This window comes from Fopius arisanus, unplaced genomic scaffold, assembly GCF_000806365.1.
Source record: "Fopius arisanus strain USDA-PBARC FA_bdor unplaced genomic scaffold, ASM80636v1 scaffold00211, whole genome shotgun sequence".
NCBI classification, from domain to species: Eukaryota; Metazoa; Arthropoda; class Insecta; order Hymenoptera; family Braconidae; genus Fopius; species Fopius arisanus.
The window spans coordinates 30,890-49,122 of NW_011887950.1; the positions used below are offsets into that span (position 1 = coordinate 30,890).

The following is an 18,233-nucleotide window of genomic DNA, read 5'->3' on the forward strand; positions in this document are numbered from 1 at the left end:
CGTCTCGCGCATTGGCAAAATTTGCATGAGAGCGTCTGTAAAATCTCTGATCGATGGAGCAACGATAGCGCCACGAGGCGGACGCCGGCTATAGTTCTCAGTTTTCAACGATTTGTGATCGCGAACAGTTCTATTTTATAACAAAATTCATCTCAATAATTAGAAACAGTGATTATTAACCCAATGAGTGAAATGACACTTCCGAAGGAGATAATATTATTGAAATGTCCTTGAACAAATGGAATTTGGGACACACCTGGCCAGAATTCAAAGGTAAGTGAATATTTTTAGTAAAATTCAATTAATTAATACGCATTAATTAACAAGATATTCCTCATCATTTCATTCATTTCTTCGTTATTAGTTGTTAATTAAAAACTGTTGGACCGTTTACCCTGACGGACCTATTTGAGAGAGCATTCAGAGTCAATTGAGAGCTGGAATCAAGGGGTCAAAAATGTATTTCATGCCCGCGACTGTCTGATGTGTTGATGTAAGCAAAAATTGGCTATTGAATTTTTTTATTCTTGGAGACCTCTCAAAATAATCTGCCCTTTTTGGAGAATTGGGAATTCAATTTTTTTTAGTGTTCAAAAATACGATTTTTGATTCTCAATGGGTTCTCAATATGACCGGGTATGAGTCGTGCACATAATAATTGAACACATTTATGTTTGTGCACAGATGTAAAAATCAAATTAAATATGCACATTTGATTTTTAAACGTGCACATCCAATTTGAGCACAAGATTTCACTCTATTATGTTGCACACACTGTTATTTTTCTGCGTGCACATAATATATTATGTGTACAAAAAAATGCACACTCGAAATTCTAATTAACGTTTTTCATAAAAATCATACACATTGAATTAATTTAAAATAAAAAGTTGTGCACATATTTTTATTTACATAGTACAACCGAATTTTAGTTAGGCACCTATCGCTGAGCGACGTGCACAATTAAGATCTTGTCGTTTATTTTTCCGCACACCATTAATTAATAAGTAGTAGAATTGTGCACGGACTACGGTATACATAAAGCTCTAGGTGATGCGTGAAGATGTTTCCACAGTGTAGTTTTTATAACCCAGGGCCAGACCACTGCTGCTGTGAGAGCAAAACGTGCTCCCCACCTTTCTTATTGTGTAATAAAAGATAAAGAAAGCCCGTTGTAACGAGTGAACGACAAAGAGCGCGTAAACCTCGCCTCATTTGGCTCAGCCCGCTCCCGAGCTTGATTAGTGAGAGCTGGGAGCCTTAAGCACTTAAAGGAGCTACCTGCTTTAATTAGATTTTTCTCCCTCCTTGAGTCCTGGTTCAACTGATGCCGGCAGATAGCTACGGTGCCATCTAACGGTAGTTTTAAACTCTCCATCAATTTGAAGTATCAATATCGATTTTTGATTTAAAATAGGCAACAATATTAGGATTTTTTGTTTTTCTTTCAATGTTGTCGTGATAACGAATCACCCTTAACAATCATTTTGTGTCCAAACGATATTTGCAGCATTTCAATAAATGAAATAAAATGCTCTTCCAAAATTCTGATGTGGAGTGATAACTTTACCCAATCATTTCAAACCAATAATTCGTGGATGAATAGTCGTTGTTGAGAAAATGAATATAACCCTGATAATTATTCCAAAGGACGAGTAACTCCGGCCTGATCCCAGCCTGATTTCATAATTTCTTTAGGGCTGATTTGACATTGGTTTACGAGGCTATTGGTGAGGCTCGTCTCACCATGTGGTCCAGACAGAGAATCGAAAGGCTGAAACCACCAAGTCACACTCGGCACTTGAATTTTTTTCAACTATAACTATCATTTTATTCATTTTTTCAATTTATAACAATGACATTTATTTAATATGTAATAAGTCATCACATCACATTAATTCATGAACATAACAAAATCCTTAATAATAACAACAATAATTAGAAAATTGAAAAAAATCCGGTCTATTCTTGGTTGAACATTTCCATTAAAACTTGGTCCTCCCAGTCCAGTTCGATTTCCAAGTCGATTCTGTCATGCCACCTCTCTCCTCCCATCATATGCGGAGGTAAATAAGATTCAATCTCTCCTCTGCATAATGGGCATTTCCGCATGATCAAGCTCCGGACACATGAGACACATAGGCGATGGTTGCAGTGTTTTATTTTTTGGAGCTGCTTTCTTGAGTCGAATACACAGCATTCCTTTAAAAAATTAATGAAATGATGAGTTTTGATACTCGTGGAGAATGAGATAAAGTGGAATGGTCAGATGAAAACAAATATTATTGATTATTACAAGGTTTTTGAGTCCACAAGTAGTCACCAATGTAAATTAGCTACGGCCACTCTTAAGGTGAATTACAAACAATGTTAACAAACACCGTTGTTTGGGCTTGTTTCACCATTCAACTTTACTCGACTATCCTGTATATGATGAAGACAATATCATTCAAATCAAACAGTCCTAGTAATCACGGGGTTAGCGCCCGTCTTCAATGTTCCGCCAAGCTGAATACTATTCCAATAGGGTACAACTCGGATGGGAGCCATCTACTCTTGGGCTAACCCCATAGGACCACAGATACTCAACAAGACTGGCACATGCCTACTCTGTCCATTAAGTCAGTGATTCATAGACACAATAGAATTACTACGTGGCCAGCCAGTACATGGGCCGAATTTGTTATGGTTTCCCTTGTAGCCTCAGCCGAATGAGTGTCGACGAAAGGCTGATAACTAACGGTAACTATGATAAACCAGTACCAGAGCGCATATTAATTATAAAGGGAAGAGAATGGCCTAAAGGAATGAGGATGGCACCAAATTGAGAAAACACGTTCACGAATCCAACAGATGCAATAATAGTAAAAAAAAGTTATTAAAATGAAATAAGATTAATAAAGGCATCGTATTGCGAGTCGAAAACTACTGATGCCCACAATCCAAAATAACGAACTAGGTCATCAGCAATGGACACAAGACGCTTGAGGCATTCCCGTTCAACAGCGAAAGATTTTGTCATCAGGTTTCCATAGCAAAATGTCGCTTATTTGATCAAGAACAAAAGGTAGAGGTTTGCTTGAGGTTATCCTGGTCGGGCTACCATCCGCGATTTGACCAAGAAGAACAAAGTCTTTACCGCTTCATAGTGTTCTCATTTGCTCATAAGATTGTTATTATTTTACTTCAAGAGAACTATTCTTCAGTTTGTACTCGCAAATAGTGTTTCGCAAGTTTACGTCCCACAATTCTACACGACCGAAGCACGAACTCGGATCTTTATATACATGAGACAACCATTCTGTCTGTTGCATTAAGTCATCGGACATGATTTCAACTATGTTACACGAGTGGATGTGAAAGAAATAGAGTGTATTGTAACGGGTCCGTGTGGACTGCATAAAATTCCAAACATAGTTGATGTGCAAAGTATTTTCACATGTACATACTTCAGCGATACTGAGCAGGATACGAGTAGAATCTCATGTTAATGTTACGTCAACAGAGTTCATTGGGAAAATCTTGTGAAGATGATATCTAGCCTCCTTTATCCGCGAATGTATATGCCAAAATGTCAATTCCGCTTGAAAGATTTTCATGCACAAATTCTTCACCAATGTTAACAAACATAAGGTTAGAATTTCATGCAGATGTTCCGTCAAAAGCGTACATTTGAAAAAATCCTATTACCATGAAATCTATTCTATTCTACCCAGGAGCGTACATGACTACATGTGAATTCCGCTCTGACCAATAACAAACACCAATGAAAGTCGGTGCACGGTTATGCACAAGTCCTTCACCAATGCTGACAAACATAAAGTTAGAATTTCATCCTGATGTTTCGTCAAAAGCGTACATTTGAAAAAATCTTATTAAGCGGGGAGCCTGCTTTAGAGACTTCAAAAAATCGATTTTTTTTTGCATAAATCACTTTCAAAAATTATCCAAGAATATGTCGCCAAAATTTCATAATAAAATTCGGATTATTTCCGGAGATACAGGCGAAATAGTGAGCAAGCGTCGAGTAGGTATATATATATATATAGTAGGTATATATATATATATTATAATGAAAAGGGACTAACGGTCAGCTAACGGTGTCAGCTGGTTGGTGAGCTGGCTAACCTCGGCTATTATAAAGCTACATTTTCCTTTCCGGTTCAGTTTTGATTTGTCTGTCAGTACATGAGCATTATAAAAATATGAAGAGCTATCCGAAAACGAACAAATCTGCGAGTGAGCGTAGTGGAAGGCCACGGAAGCGCAAATTCCAAGGCAATCAATTTTTGAATGTTTCTTCATCGGACGATGGAGAAGCAAATACGAGCCGCAGTGAGCAGAAATTGGCATCTGTGACTACGGACGACATTATAGTTTATCCGTCTCATTGTTACCGCATAATTGAGTTTGTGTCTATGTTTTTGGCAATTTCGGAGTTGGTTATTTGCAATTTGTGTAAGGAAAGAATAACGTTCGCTGGAAGCAGCCATCGAGGTTTAGAACTTAAAATTATTTTGTCGTATCGCTGCGGTAAACGAGAAATTCAATCCGGACCGTTGATTCACACTGGCTACGAAATCAACAGAAGAATTGTGTTGGTCATGAGGCTTTTGGGTGTCGCACGAGAAGGCATGAACATTTTTTGTGGTCTAATGGATTTATCTCAAGGCATAGGTTTAGCAAAATCGACGTATGACAAAATCGTGGAACATGTGTATACAGCATCGAAAACGATATTTGAAAGTACGTGCAAGAGTGCTGTCGAAGAGGAAAAAAAACTAAATGTGCAAAATGAAAGACCAGCTGACCATTTGAAAGTTTCGGGCGATGGTGGAAGAAACGTGTATTCACTTCTCTTCTTTTTGTAACTACACTTATTGGCTAGTACAGTGGCAAAGTGATTGATCTCGATGTTAAAAACGGATATTGTCATACCTGTACTCTCAAGAAAAATACGTTGAACGACGACGAGTCTGAAGAATGGTATGAAACTCATAAAGAAAGTTGTTCTTCCAATCACGCAGGCTGCGCCGGAAAGATGCAAGTTGATTCGATCAACGAAATGTTCTCAAGATCCATCGAAAAATTTGGAGTAATGTATAGCAACTATATTGGCGACGGCAACTACAAAACATTTCTTGGCATCGTGAAGAATAATCCATAGGACGACAAGTGTACAGTGACCAAAAACAAGTGCGTGGGACACGTACAAAAGCGCATGGGTACTGGTCTCCGAAACAAGAGAAAAGAACAAAAACGCGGTGGAAAAAAGCGGCTCACAGAGACTGTAATAAAAAAACTAACAATGTATTACGGTCTCGCGATTCGAAGAAATTTAAACTCTGTAGAAGGTATGAGAAGTGCAATAATGGCGACACTTGATCATTATTGTTCTACAGATAAATTGCCTCGCCACGACAACTGTCCCGAAGGCACTCAAAGCTGGTGTGAATGGCGCAAAGCGGAAGCAGAGAATACTTTGGCTGATTTTAAACAACCACCGCGCTTAATTGACGACAATTGTGAAAAATATATTCGTCCTATATATGAGGAATTATCGAAGGACGATTTATTAACAAGGTGCTTGGGGGGACACACGCAGAATGCCAACGAATCATTCAATTCAACCTTGTGGTGCCTGACCCCCAAACACCTTCATTCAGAGGTTAAAATTGTCCAAATCGCTGCTTTCATCGCTGGAGGGATGTTTAATGAAGGCTACAATCTAATATTAAAGAGTATGCATTCATTAGACTGGAAAATTGGGCTCCAGTGCAAATATTTTTGCGATAATGCGGACGAGCAGCGCATCAGGCGTCAAAACAGGCGCTGCTCATTGGTGACCAAAGAGGCCAGAACAGCCCGACGAATGGAGGAATTGGCCGAAAACGAATTTTTTGAAGAGTCCGAAAGATAGTTATATGGAGCAGGAATCGCTGATTAGGATATTAATAGGGTAAGTTCAAGAAATTTACGATTTTTTGTCAGCGAAAACTTTGACACGCGATTTCTCGGTTTTCCATTTTCATGATTTTTTCAAATTGGCGGGCAAGATAGGAAAAAAACTAAACGTCCTATCGAAACGAATCAAAATGCGTTGTAGTTGGAATTAAATTCTCTCCTAGGTGAACCTAAAATACCTCAAGAGAGTTAACATTAATCCGGTTTTTAAACGATTTAAAGTCAATTTTTTTTTGTTTAGAATGCATTTTTTTTCAATCTTACAAAAATTGTTGAATTTTTCACTTTTTGTTGAATTTTCTTGGTTCACGTTGGAATTACACTATTGAAAATTGAAAATTTCTTTTGTTTTTTTGTTTCAGATGAAAATTGCGACCTGCATCTTGCCCGCCATACAGAAACTGCACACTCGAGGCGCCTCCGTAAATGTGGTCAAACATGAAGAATATCTCATGTAAAATAATAAAAAAATTTGAGAAGACTCTTCAGGTATATACAAATAAATCCTGGAAGTTTCATTTCAATCAAACATTTCTTTCCTTTACAAAAAAAATCTTGAAAATATACATTTTGTGACGCCTCTAAAGCAGGCTCCCCCCTTAATGACCATCACTTTAATCACCTGGGTTCATATCGCCCTCTCCGAAACCCATACTAGCAATTAGTTAGCAATAGATCAACTCCTACGTCCATTGTCTTATGGGCCATAGAGTCGATCATTTAACTCGCAGTATCGAACCAGCAGAGGGAATGGTAAGATGAAGTGTGGTTCAGCAGCTTCATCCCTTTTGGGATCCACATCAGCCTACTGTTTCCACTTTCCCGCTACGGTGTCCTCGCTAAAAGACTCGTTGTATATTTCCAACACAACGCCCGGTAATGGACTGGAGGCTTTGGTATTCTGACACAATTATCCACTACCAGCTAGAACTCCAATCCCCTTAATATGTGGGCAGTAGTAGTCGTCAACGAGTCAACCTAGCGATTAGCAAGCCTCTCAAATGGGGATGCACCTAGTAGGAGTTGAGACTCACTCCTTGGCGTTTCTACATGCGTCTTTATACGCCCTTGTCTTTGTCGGTCTATTTCTATCTTTTAGGATACGTATTTGTTCTCTCACTATCATTGAATGAATACTTACCTGTTTGTAGTGAAATAAACAACCACAGATTCTCGCTTGAGGGAAATTAGCTCTGAAACTATTGATCTGGGGCATTTCAAAATCTCCGGTTAGTGTTGTGACATTTTCTCTGTGAGAGGCTGTCCAATGCCTTCATGCATTAAAATAACACTCTGAGAACCATCATTACCAGTGACAGTGTCTTGATATAAATGCTGTAAAGGTGGGTAGTCCTGCAACATTTCTCCCAGCTCCAGTAAACTGGTTGGCGTTGGTGAACATGTGCTCTGCGGGTATTAGCCATTTTCTGCTTAAACTCACAATAGTACGAAAGGCTAGCAGCAATTGGACGATACCTAAAAATCAGTCAAGTCGTTTGGTTCAATCCCAATAAAACGGATGTATGACGAAGACCACTATAATCGAACTATTGTCCGAGAATCTGCCGGAACATTTTTTTTTACAAAAGGCCGCTTAGAACGAAATGAGTTATTTCGCTGCGAAAGTAATGAAACAACATCGACGATGGGCGTAGAAGTAACGATATTCCGATTCTGCGTGGAAGTTTAAACATCAAACATCATATTGTGATCAATAGTACCCTCTAACACTCATAGGAAAAGTGTGTTTTACTCTGAGAGGGTAGCGTGTAAACTCGTAATAGCGCAACTCCCCTCTTTCAAGTGATAAACCACTTCTACGCACTCGTACCGAAATATACTATTCCACTCACTCCTCTTTGGCCTTGATCCGATTGAATATTTCTTTTGGGTCTTCCCAACTCAAAGCTAACTGGAGAACTTCCTCCGTGAATTTCTCTCTCAGAGGTAGAAAATAATCCGGCTCATGCCCATGACCCTCGTTAATCGTTACAGGTTGATTGGCTAGATCGTGAAGAGAGTTCACATAGATCACAGCTCTGCACTGTTCCCGGTTCCTCAATGCGCAACGAAGAATCGTTCCTGAACCTCTGGGATCTCAGTGATACGTGTAACCTCCATGAAAATACCTAGTAGTATTGTTCTGCTTACCAGCCAAGCGTAACATCTTGTACTGTAGAAGTGTGAATCAGTCATTATTGAGAAATCATAAGAAAAATTATCCTGATTATCCTAATTCTGCCGCAAACCGTGGGGGGGTAAAAGTCACCACAATTTTCCCTTGGCGAGAAGGCCGGGCCTTAATTTCAAATGACATAATTATAATTGGAGCTAAAATACAATATATAAAATACGATTCATCTGTAATTACATGCATATGGAGAAAATTATTTTCTTGGGAGTAAAGGATAAATTAGAAACTATCATCGCGAATGTCATGCAGGAAAATGTCACGGCGAAAACTGTCACTTTTCAGGAAAAAAGTGTGCTAAACACTGCAAATATTTCAGTGACGATTAATCCTTTTAATTTTTGCCTTCAACGGGACTATTTGTTGAAAGAAAAACGATGAATAAGTTTGTTGGTCATTGTTTATCACTTTTCATAATTCCACAAACGATCAAATTTCTTAATTAGTGAGCAATTTATTGGTATGTCAAAAATGTAATAATGAAAAGGGTGAGGTTACGCTCAGAAAGAAGGATGGTTATTGCAATGGATGTTTCTTGATTAGTACAAATCATAAATTTCGAGCGACCCTAGGAAGGTCCAAAATTGTGAGACCAAGCGATACTATATTGGTTGGCCCCAATGGCCAAGCTGGATCCTCAGCTTTTCTCAATGTAATTAAGACCGGGATGAACGAGAGTGTTCACAAACGCTTGATTTTTCGAGTAAAACTTCTCTACATTGATGGTATTCTTTTCTTCATTTTCTGACTTTATTATTTATATTCTTCATTAATTTGAAATCAAACAAATTTTGGCAAGCTCTTGTTTCATGTTTGAAGGATATAACCTATTTGAATAATCAAAGCAAGGAAGATGAACAGCTGTTAAAAATATGGAATAAATTGACCGATGAAACTTCAAAAAAAGATTTTCTACAAAAATTACGAGAAAAAGTAATGGTCATTGCTGCGAAAATTCTCAAGTATGAAAAAATTTTTCTCGCTAACGATTCGACTTCCCTACAGAGAGAGAAAAATACTGGAAAAAATACGTAAAAAGTTCCGTCAAAATTCATGTGTGAAAGGTAAACGTGGGGCGAAATGTAAAATCGGAAAAAGTGCCGATCATTCAGAATATTTGACCACTCGGTCGGTAAAAAGAAACCTTTGGAGGTAGAAAAATAACGATACTCAGTTCCGTAAATTTTGCCGGGTGGCATGATCCGAACATAGACAATGATTCGCGATCGGGTATGACCAACAGTCGTACCAACGCTGCCTGGGAATTTTTCAATTCGGTCACGTAAAAATTACGGTACGTCACGTAAAATTCAAGTGAACCTAGATAATTTTTACTTCACGCGGAATAGTTTTAACCGGAACTGTGGGAAATTTTACAAGTTCATCAGAAATTAGGTGACTGTCACGTAAATTTTCCAGAGCAAATAATAAAGTTGACTGTTCGTCTCTCATTTTTTCCCAAATTCTCCAGTAAAAATCAAGGAAATGACACTCCAGCCCACGATTACGTGATTAGTCACGTAATTTTTCCTGGGTTTTTCTCTCCGTGTAGCAATTGCAATTTTAAGTAATGTAGCGTTAGGAAGAGGTGCAAACTTGTCATCAGACTGCGGTTTGATAGATAATAGGCATAATGATGTGATGATTTTACGCCCTATGCGCGATTTTAGCCGACAGGAGCTTTATTATTATCTAAGAATACGTGATATCAAGTGCATTGATGAGAAAGAATTAAAAGACAATCGGCCCCCTTTTATCCAAAAACTGACTGGAAAATTCGTGAGAAATTTGGAAGAACTATTTAGTGGTACAGTCTCGACGATTTTCAGAACGGGTGAAAAAATTGTTGCTGGTGAAGAAAATGATAAAGGGTGTGACTATATGCACGAGCCACGGGCCCACGGGTTTCAACCCGTCACTGTAATTACAGCGACGATCATTTTTCTCCGGCGACGGCTGAGGCCTGGAAAATCCCCGTGGTTTTTAATGACCTAGTCGTAGAAGTTACGGGCTCACGGGCGATTCTAAAAATCTCTAGGTTTCTTCATTACAATTGTTTACATTCGCGATTCTTGAGACATTAAGAAACCATTAATTACTTTATACGGGTTGCTAGAAGCAAAAAAAAAGTAATTAAATTAATAGACTATGCATACATTAATCGGTGAGACAGTGAAAGTGTTTTTTTTCAATAACTATCGATGGTTCAGTGCAGAATATATCTGAAGACGACCAATTTGATCTCCAGAGATCAAGAAGGTGCTAAGCTCTCTCAGTACTAGCTGATTTCGCCCTGACCGCCCTGATAATTCAGAAGATCATCCTCCAATACCTCTCGATTCTCTCTCGACATGGGTATCCAGGGTGATCCCATCCCAGAGACCAGAATGCCCCTGATATTAAAAAAAACACATTATTAAACTGCTCGAAGAGCTGTTCAATGATAGTGTCGCACCCCTCGTCTCAACACCATCATGAAGTGGGTCAAGATGAAGAGCAAAGCAAGAGCAAAGCAAGCAGAAGGAAAAATTCAACCTACGGAAGATGTCAATGCCCTGGATATCTCTTACTACTTGTAATATGAAAGAGTACAGAAAGTACGTGAAGGTGTTCAGGGTATGAGGTATCAGCACAACCCTGTTAAGCTCAGGTAGCTGGGACTGCACATTAACTGGTAAGTTCTGGATTTTTTTCTTAATCTGTGACTTAATTTATTTATTTTTTCTGCTCTAGGTAAAGCTCAACTGAGGACTGATTACGAAATGCAGAAACTTCCGAACTTCTTCAGGGACCTTGCAACATGATAGTAATTAAAAAAATTATCTTATAAATATTTATAAATAAATAATAAATCATTTCTCTAAATTTCTCATTTCTATAACTAATAGAAAATTTCTTTTTATTTTTTTAATAAATCAGAACAGTGCAAATTCTCATAATTCACTTAATTGAATACTTGTCATCTTGTGAAGATTGAGCAGGAGCAATGGCGCTATTTATCCTCAAGAAGTTATTTTTTTCCATCGGTAAATAGTTGTAAAAAACGTGTTTTCTAAATAAAAATTCTCCCAGTGGTGTCCACATCAACACGAACATTCCTCTAGTCCTTCATTTACATTTAGCACATAGCCATGCCTTCGATGGATGTTTCGTGAGTGATGTACATATCCAATCTATTTTTTTCAAACAGCCACTACACTCAATCGACTTGTCCTGCCAGGATTTCATACAAACCGCACGTGTCCAAGATTGGCTTTCCCTTTTCTCTGTGATAAGCCTTTCGAGGAATGAAAATCCATCAGATGTAAATAAATTTCGCATACTCTCCAGATTAATTATTCTGCTACACAGAGAACCCGGCAACTTTTGTGATGTCCAGTGAGTTTAATCTTCCTTGTGAATTAAATATTCCCCATTCATGGCATTTTCTATGAGCTCACTCAAGTAAAAGCCAGCCAAGGATCCCTCGAATTTGCCTATCCATTGGATTTTCACAAAAATGTTGAGAGAAGCGTTTATGTTTATAAAAACCATTTGTTGTGGATCCAACACCGCACGGTCTGCCAATGATTCTCCGCGCAACGGGCACCTGTATATCAGTTACATTCGGCAGAGAAAAATCATCAGGTGATGATTTTTCAGCTTCTGATAAGTCCTGCGTTGCGGGATTGCACGATTCAGTTGAGGCAGAGTTAATGACTGTGATTTTCACCTCATATCCAGCTCGCCACGCATTACCGAGTTCAAACAATGACATTATTCTGTTCTGGAATTGCAATCCGCATGAAGTACTTGAGGTATCAATCAAGTCTCCTGTAGCTTCAGTTGCTATTTTTCTATTATCACTCACTGATAAGGTCTTATTCTCAGCCAATCGCGATATCATTCGAGAAGCTGTATGGACAGGAACTTCTCTACTCGCAGTACTTTTGCCCAATCGACTGTGTTCCATTATATAGTCTTTGGTAAATCTCTTGTTGCACAATGATTTCTCAAATACTGGCAAATCCAGTGAACGACGAAAGGCAAAAATATGTTTGCACGGCAAGTCCCGTGTACGATGGAATATGCATGTGCAATTGTTAGCTGTAGCCTTCAGTAGACCTCGATGTTGAATGAGATAAGTCTTCGGCTCTTTTTCACACATAGTAAAATTGATTTTATTGCAGAGCTTCAATTGTTTTGTGACTTCATGCATCACAGTTCTCGAGAGATAAGTTGAATATTGTGCACTTACTTGTGTATGGTCTGTTGTGCATGTGTAAACAGGAGTCTTCAATATCTCCGTAGCAGTTTTCACATCACTTTCCTGATTGTAGGAGCTCATCATTGTAAAATATGAATCTGCGAAATTACATAGTGTACTGTCCCGCTCAGCCACCGTTTTAATTACTCGATTCATGCTCTCGAGTTGATTGGTTGTAAAATGACGGAAATTCTTATGAGTCATGTAGAAACGAGTCTACTCTTCCTTCATAGGGTGCCAATTACTGTGAAAATAGTCTTTGACACTCTCAGGTGCTTCGGTGATAAGTTTCTCATAATACTCCTTATATTCCTCCTTCGATGAAGAATATGCCAAATGTTGGAGCAACTCTTTGCATAAATTCTCGTCAGCTGACGACAACTTCAGTTTACGCAAAGCTTCACCGAAGGCTTTTAGAGTGTGAAACAGACACAGTAGGAAACGAATATTCGGGAACACCTCCTTAATAGCATACATCTCACTCATCTGCTTATCAGTCATGATTCCATGGAGTTTTTCGCAGGCTTCACTGTTTCCCTCTCTAAATTTTTGGGTGATCCACTTGATTGTATGTTTATCCTCGCAGGAAACCAGTGCTGATCCAACGATTTCTCCCCTCCCGATGCCAGATGCAACCAAGAACACATATAATACTAATTTCGTCTTTAATAGCCGATAAGTGCCATCCAGCAAAACAATTTCTGGCCACGCTGACATCGATTTTCTCATTGTTGAATTCGAAAAATATAAAGCTTTCAGCTATGAAATTTCATCACAAAGGATATGAACCGTACAATCTGGTGATCGAACAAAAAAAAATTAATATAAAAAATCAATGAACTATCTGATTTCTAAATTCTCACGATAATTCTATTTAATTACTTACCATATTTATCTTCCAATAATTGCACAAATGATTTTAGATCATTGCCACCTGGGTTCTTTAGTTTATATTCGATATTGGCGAGATCTTTCCCGCTAACAACGATTTTTTTTTTGATAATTCATTCCGTATCATCGGAAATGAACCACCCACTTTGATTTTCGCTACAACGTCCTTTTTTGTCCCAGGTGTCCGTTTCCGATGCATATATTTGTAAAGTTCCTATGACAAGTATGAAATAAAAAATAAATAAATCTGCTATGACTTTATAAATGCGATTATTACTCCATTTACATCTAAAACTTCATGATTGTGTGTCAGATGCACCGCACTGATGACTAGATGATCACGTTCTCCAAGTACGACTATTATCGAAAATTCACATCTCACTTTATACGGGCTGTAAAAAAAATCACCAGTGCTTCGTCATTCAATGTGTATTCCCAATTACGAAAAACAATCAACAATGGAAACAACGTATGTGGAGTTCGTCAATCCACTTACAGTAAAATGTTGAATTATAAATTTGGATATTCAATAAAATTTTATAATGAATATGATGGACATTTACCAAATTTTGTCAATGAAAAAACTAACTTGACGAATATACTACAATAGTAACAATTGGGAATCGATGATGCTGCAATCTTTCCCAATCAATTTATCTCCATATTTACGCGGAACTTATGTTATTGACTAAAGTTTAGAAATTAATTAGATTGTCGAGACTATTTAAAATTTTTTGCAAGACATATATCATCGCGCTGAACTCCCGCACGTGAGAGATACATGACTCATATACTTAACACGTGGAAAACAAAGAAAGAAGTACAGAAAAAATGGACTCAGTGTACGAGAATAGACTTTTTGCATCAGAGAACGAAGAGATGGAATTTTTATACCGGTTTCAACAGCAAGTGAAATATAGATTCTCAATTACGAGTAGTAAAACACTCGTATCTACGTTGACGAATTTGAAAACGATGAATAAAAAACAACTGAAAAAAGATGAGAAAATTTGCAATATTTCTTTGGAATATGACGAATTAACCATCAAGTGCACTCATAGCGGTGAATTCATCAGGGTTCCGAAAAACGTAAACAAAGAGAATCTTTGTGAGTCTATCCGATTTTTTTTACTCTTCATTGTTGTACCATCAGAATCAATTGTCAATGGTGTCTATTATTTCGTGATACAACTGTTCTAGAATCAAACGAACTAACTGCTCAGCTTTTATTAAATTAAGAACAACGCTAAATGGAAAAGAACGTCTGAGAATCACTAGTTTTCATCTCGACCATAATCATCATCCTGATACGGTATGTTTATTAATGCTTTTTGTATGCTCGTACATTGAATAATTTCGGCCAATTATAGACTTTTTTATATTTTATATTGTCTACTCTAGGATCAATCGGTTACAAGACATTTATTAAAAATGGAAAAAACAAGAATAAAAAATAAAAGTAAAAGAATAAGGGATATTGAAGATGCGGTCAATCAACTACCTCCGCAACTAAAATCACGTTTGACATCGCAAACTGTCATTGATCAAAAGATCGCATGCACTCCATTTTTAACATTACAAAATACTCCCCCCTTAAGGTGCCCATCACCATTGTCATCGGCCTTATTCTCAGGAGGAACTGCAGTTAATCGTCATGCATCCAACAAAGAAAGAGAACACGAAATTGGCGTAATTCTGGATTGTATCAAACAGAAATTACTTCAAGTTTCATCTGAGGAATTTACACCTCAATTGGAGATCATAAGGGCTCAATTTCCAATTCGAATTGATAATGTCTCTCAAGTCTCTCGTGATCATGAGATTGGCCAGTTACCAAGGGAGAACTACGAACCTTACTTGGACTGTTCATCTTGAAGCTCAACGGACGCCTGCAGCCTACTCAAAACATGCAGAGAGAATAGAGGCTTCCCCATCGTCTTCGGATTCCAAGCGTTCAAATTCAGATGCTGCAAAACTATATGGTGCTGAATTTTGCAACTTGATGTCATTGTCGCTGAATGACGAGCTTCGAGATGAGTTTGAGTTACTTCAATAATTTGTAGTTAACTTGGAGACCTCAATCGAAGGGCCTAACCCGAAGCCATCAGCTGAGGAAGCTCATTTAACGACAGCAAAAAAATTCAACTCTAATGTAAGTAGTGTCCTTGAAGAATTTGAAGCTTCAGAAGCAACGGGTGGAATCAGCCTCGGAAATATCCCTGTAAAGACCACTTTCGCGTCTTCTCGATCCCTACACATCACCACCCAATCTACCAATAGTGCCGAACAACAAAGCTTAGATAATGCAGCAGAATAATTAATCGAAAAAGTAATTTCTATTAACCCACTTTCACTAATGCAAAATGACGCTTGTGCACCAGAGGAACGCAAACTGGCGCCTCGTGAGAACTCCGATCCTGATGGAATTGATGAGGCTACAGTAGCTATAGTGAGACTTGATCACTCATATGCAGAGGAGAATGAGGAAATGAAAAATGACTCTGATGAATCAACTTCAAAAACTAATTTGGACAGTGTAACGATTCCATTTATCCACACATTAGGCAGACCTCGTCAACCTCGCAAAACTGCAATGGGGCAAAGACCACACACCAGCTCCAGACGACGAAATATTAATCCTGACAAATTTCTTGCCAAGTTGACTAATGAATTTGTCATAACAATTGAAAATCCCCATGAAACATCTGCAGCCGACTATGCCATGAAAAAACCGGTGAAAATGGTCAAATTCAGTGAGAAATCACCGCGCTTCCAAGCGCAACAAATTATTGCAACGATTGTCTCTTCTCCTTTACTTGAAAAAATTATTGATAAAGAGATAAAAATAACGAAGAATATGATTTCTTATGTGGAACCCACTGATTTGGATGACTGCATCGCTGCGGTGGAACTTGACTCTTTTCCTGAATATTTTGAAGACGAGGCGCTGAAATTGTTAAAGAAAGTGGTCAATAAGAAGAAAAAAATGAAGGCCTGGCGCTGTGCACTTTGTAAGAAAAAAGTGACAGCAAACTGTATTGAGTGTAACTCATGTCTACACTGGATCCATTTTAAGTGTGCAGGCCTCATAAGTGTTCCAGTAGAGGAAGAGAGCTGGTTCTGTTCACGCTGTTTAATAAATGAATCAAATTTTCCCTATAAATTTCATGAGCTATTTTTTTGGGTTGTTTTTGTAGTAAAACAAGCAAAATTCAGAATAAAAAAACAAAAGTTTGATGTGCCATATGAGAAATAATTTATTATTTATTTATAAATATCTATAAGATAGTTTTTTAAATTATGATGATGTTGCAAGGTCCCTGAAGAAGTTCGGACGGATTTTCTAATGATATTTCAAGAATCGCGACTAAACAATTGTAATAAATAAACCTAGGGATTGGAGTCCGACTGGAACGGTCGTAAGAGGTAGACGTGTTTACCCTCTTCGGTTTCACGAGGTTTACGTGTTGGTGACTGGGTATTATACGATTGTAGTATAATGCCCAGAAAAATATTTCGATTACGAAAACTACAAAAAAAGTAAAAGTGAAAGGGGGAAGGAGGGAAGTGATAGTCAGGCTAAAGCCGGACCCATCTAGGGGCTACAAGGAAGGGAAAAGAGGGGAAAAAAAAAATCACTTTTCCTGTTCTTTTTTCTCTTTCATTTAGTTCCTGACTCCACCGGGGAAGTCCTTTTGTTTTCCGAAGGCCCAATCGGGTGTGAGGAATAAAAAAAAAATGAGCAATAAAGGAGAAAATCAGACGACAAGTATGCTGTACTCACAAACTACAGAACAATCGAATCTACCAAAGAGAGAAGCCGCTATAGTTCTACCAGCAATCCAAGGAATTTCTTCTAGAGAATATACATTGGCAATGGGAGCATTAATTAGACCAAACGAACATAACATTTGTATCGACCATTTCGAATCGGAGAATTTTCTTCCAACTACACTTGGCTAGGGACTGCCCGGAAAACAACACACACACGGATGAGCTGAACGATCAAATCGAGATGACAACAACCGAAATTCAAGAACAAGTAAACACGGAAAACATGGAAAACAACTCACAGTTGCTCCCACCACCAAACAAAATCTCAAAGAAACGTGATCGCAGCCAAGCCAGCCTTTCCACAGAGCCTTCCCGACCATTGAAGAAAGCAGGAGAGATAGGGGAAAAGAACGCAGACACAAACTACGAACACTCACAACTGAGAACTGATTCCCCGATACCTGGCACTATAGAGGATATAAGTGAGGATGTTGATAAACAACTTGAACCGTTCAAAATACATGCTACCGAGACAGCTGAGGTATACCCGATAAACACCGAACAGCTGATCTCATTTCTGACCAGAGAATATGGTTCTGACAGGGCTATACCAATAGCTTTAAGCTTCACCCAGGATATACCAGCTCTATCTAAAATGCTGGAGAAGGTTACTAAGCACATTCAGGAGGGTAGACTGAAAAAAAGAATAAAGCGCATAATTAAGAAGCTGGGCAATCAAGAACCAGAACCTCAAACAGAGGGTCTCAGCGACCCGGAACAGAACTCAGAAGCTGGATCATGCAAGGCCACATCTGCAGTACATTCACTCACCTCAGTAGCCCCGTCATAACTCTTCCAACACTAATAGTAAAATGGCTGACACACAAAAATTAGGCAACCCCCTAAAACGTAACGTTGATCTCCGAATAAAAATCTGGAATGTGCGTAGTCTAAGTAGAATCAAGGAACGTATACCTATCATTCTGACAGAACTCGACATATTCGTGTGCCTAGAAACAAGGCTCAAGCCAAAAAATACCTCACACCTGCAATACCAATTTCCAGGATTCGTAACCTATCGAAGGGATGTAATTAACTCCAGTGGAGGAGGAACAATAATATTTGTGCGTAAAAATCTAGCCTTTACTAAAGTGAGCAACATAATTA

At 38.3% G+C, this 18,233-nt stretch overlaps 2 protein-coding genes across 2 annotated transcripts in view; both read left to right on the top strand.

The window, feature by feature from the left end:
* Positions 1–224: 224 nt before the first annotated feature.
* Positions 225–10,959, top strand: LOC105272589 (cytoplasmic tRNA 2-thiolation protein 2-like). The gene is made up of 4 exons (XM_011314781.1): positions 225–273; positions 8,602–8,807; positions 9,701–10,007; positions 10,889–10,959. Exons 1-4 carry the CDS (start codon positions 225–227, stop codon positions 10,957–10,959), a joined length of 633 nt encoding a protein of 210 aa, XP_011313083.1.
* Positions 10,960–17,349: 6,390 nt separating this feature from the next.
* The window catches only part of LOC105272590 (uncharacterized), a 4,361-nt gene continuing 3,477 nt past the window's right edge, over positions 17,350–18,233 (top strand). The window contains exon 1 of the mRNA XM_011314782.1: positions 17,350–17,883. Coding sequence (XP_011313084.1) covers positions 17,350–17,883 — 534 coding nt within the window. The remainder of the gene's footprint in view (positions 17,884–18,233) is intronic.

What these genes read in the sequence shown, in the direction of transcription:
- LOC105272589 (XM_011314781.1), top strand. Translation starts at nt 225, where the DNA reads ATGTCCTTGAACAAATGGAATTTGGGACACACCTGGCCAGAATTCAAA. An exon ending in CACCTGGCCAGAATTCAAAG is followed by an intron (nt 274 to 8,601) that starts GTAAGTGAATAT and finishes TTTCTTAATTAG; the next exon opens with TGAGCAATTTATTGGTATGT. An exon ending in GATCCTCAGCTTTTCTCAAT is followed by an intron (nt 8,808 to 9,700) that starts GTAATTAAGACC and finishes GGTTTTTCTCTC; the next exon opens with CGTGTAGCAATTGCAATTTT.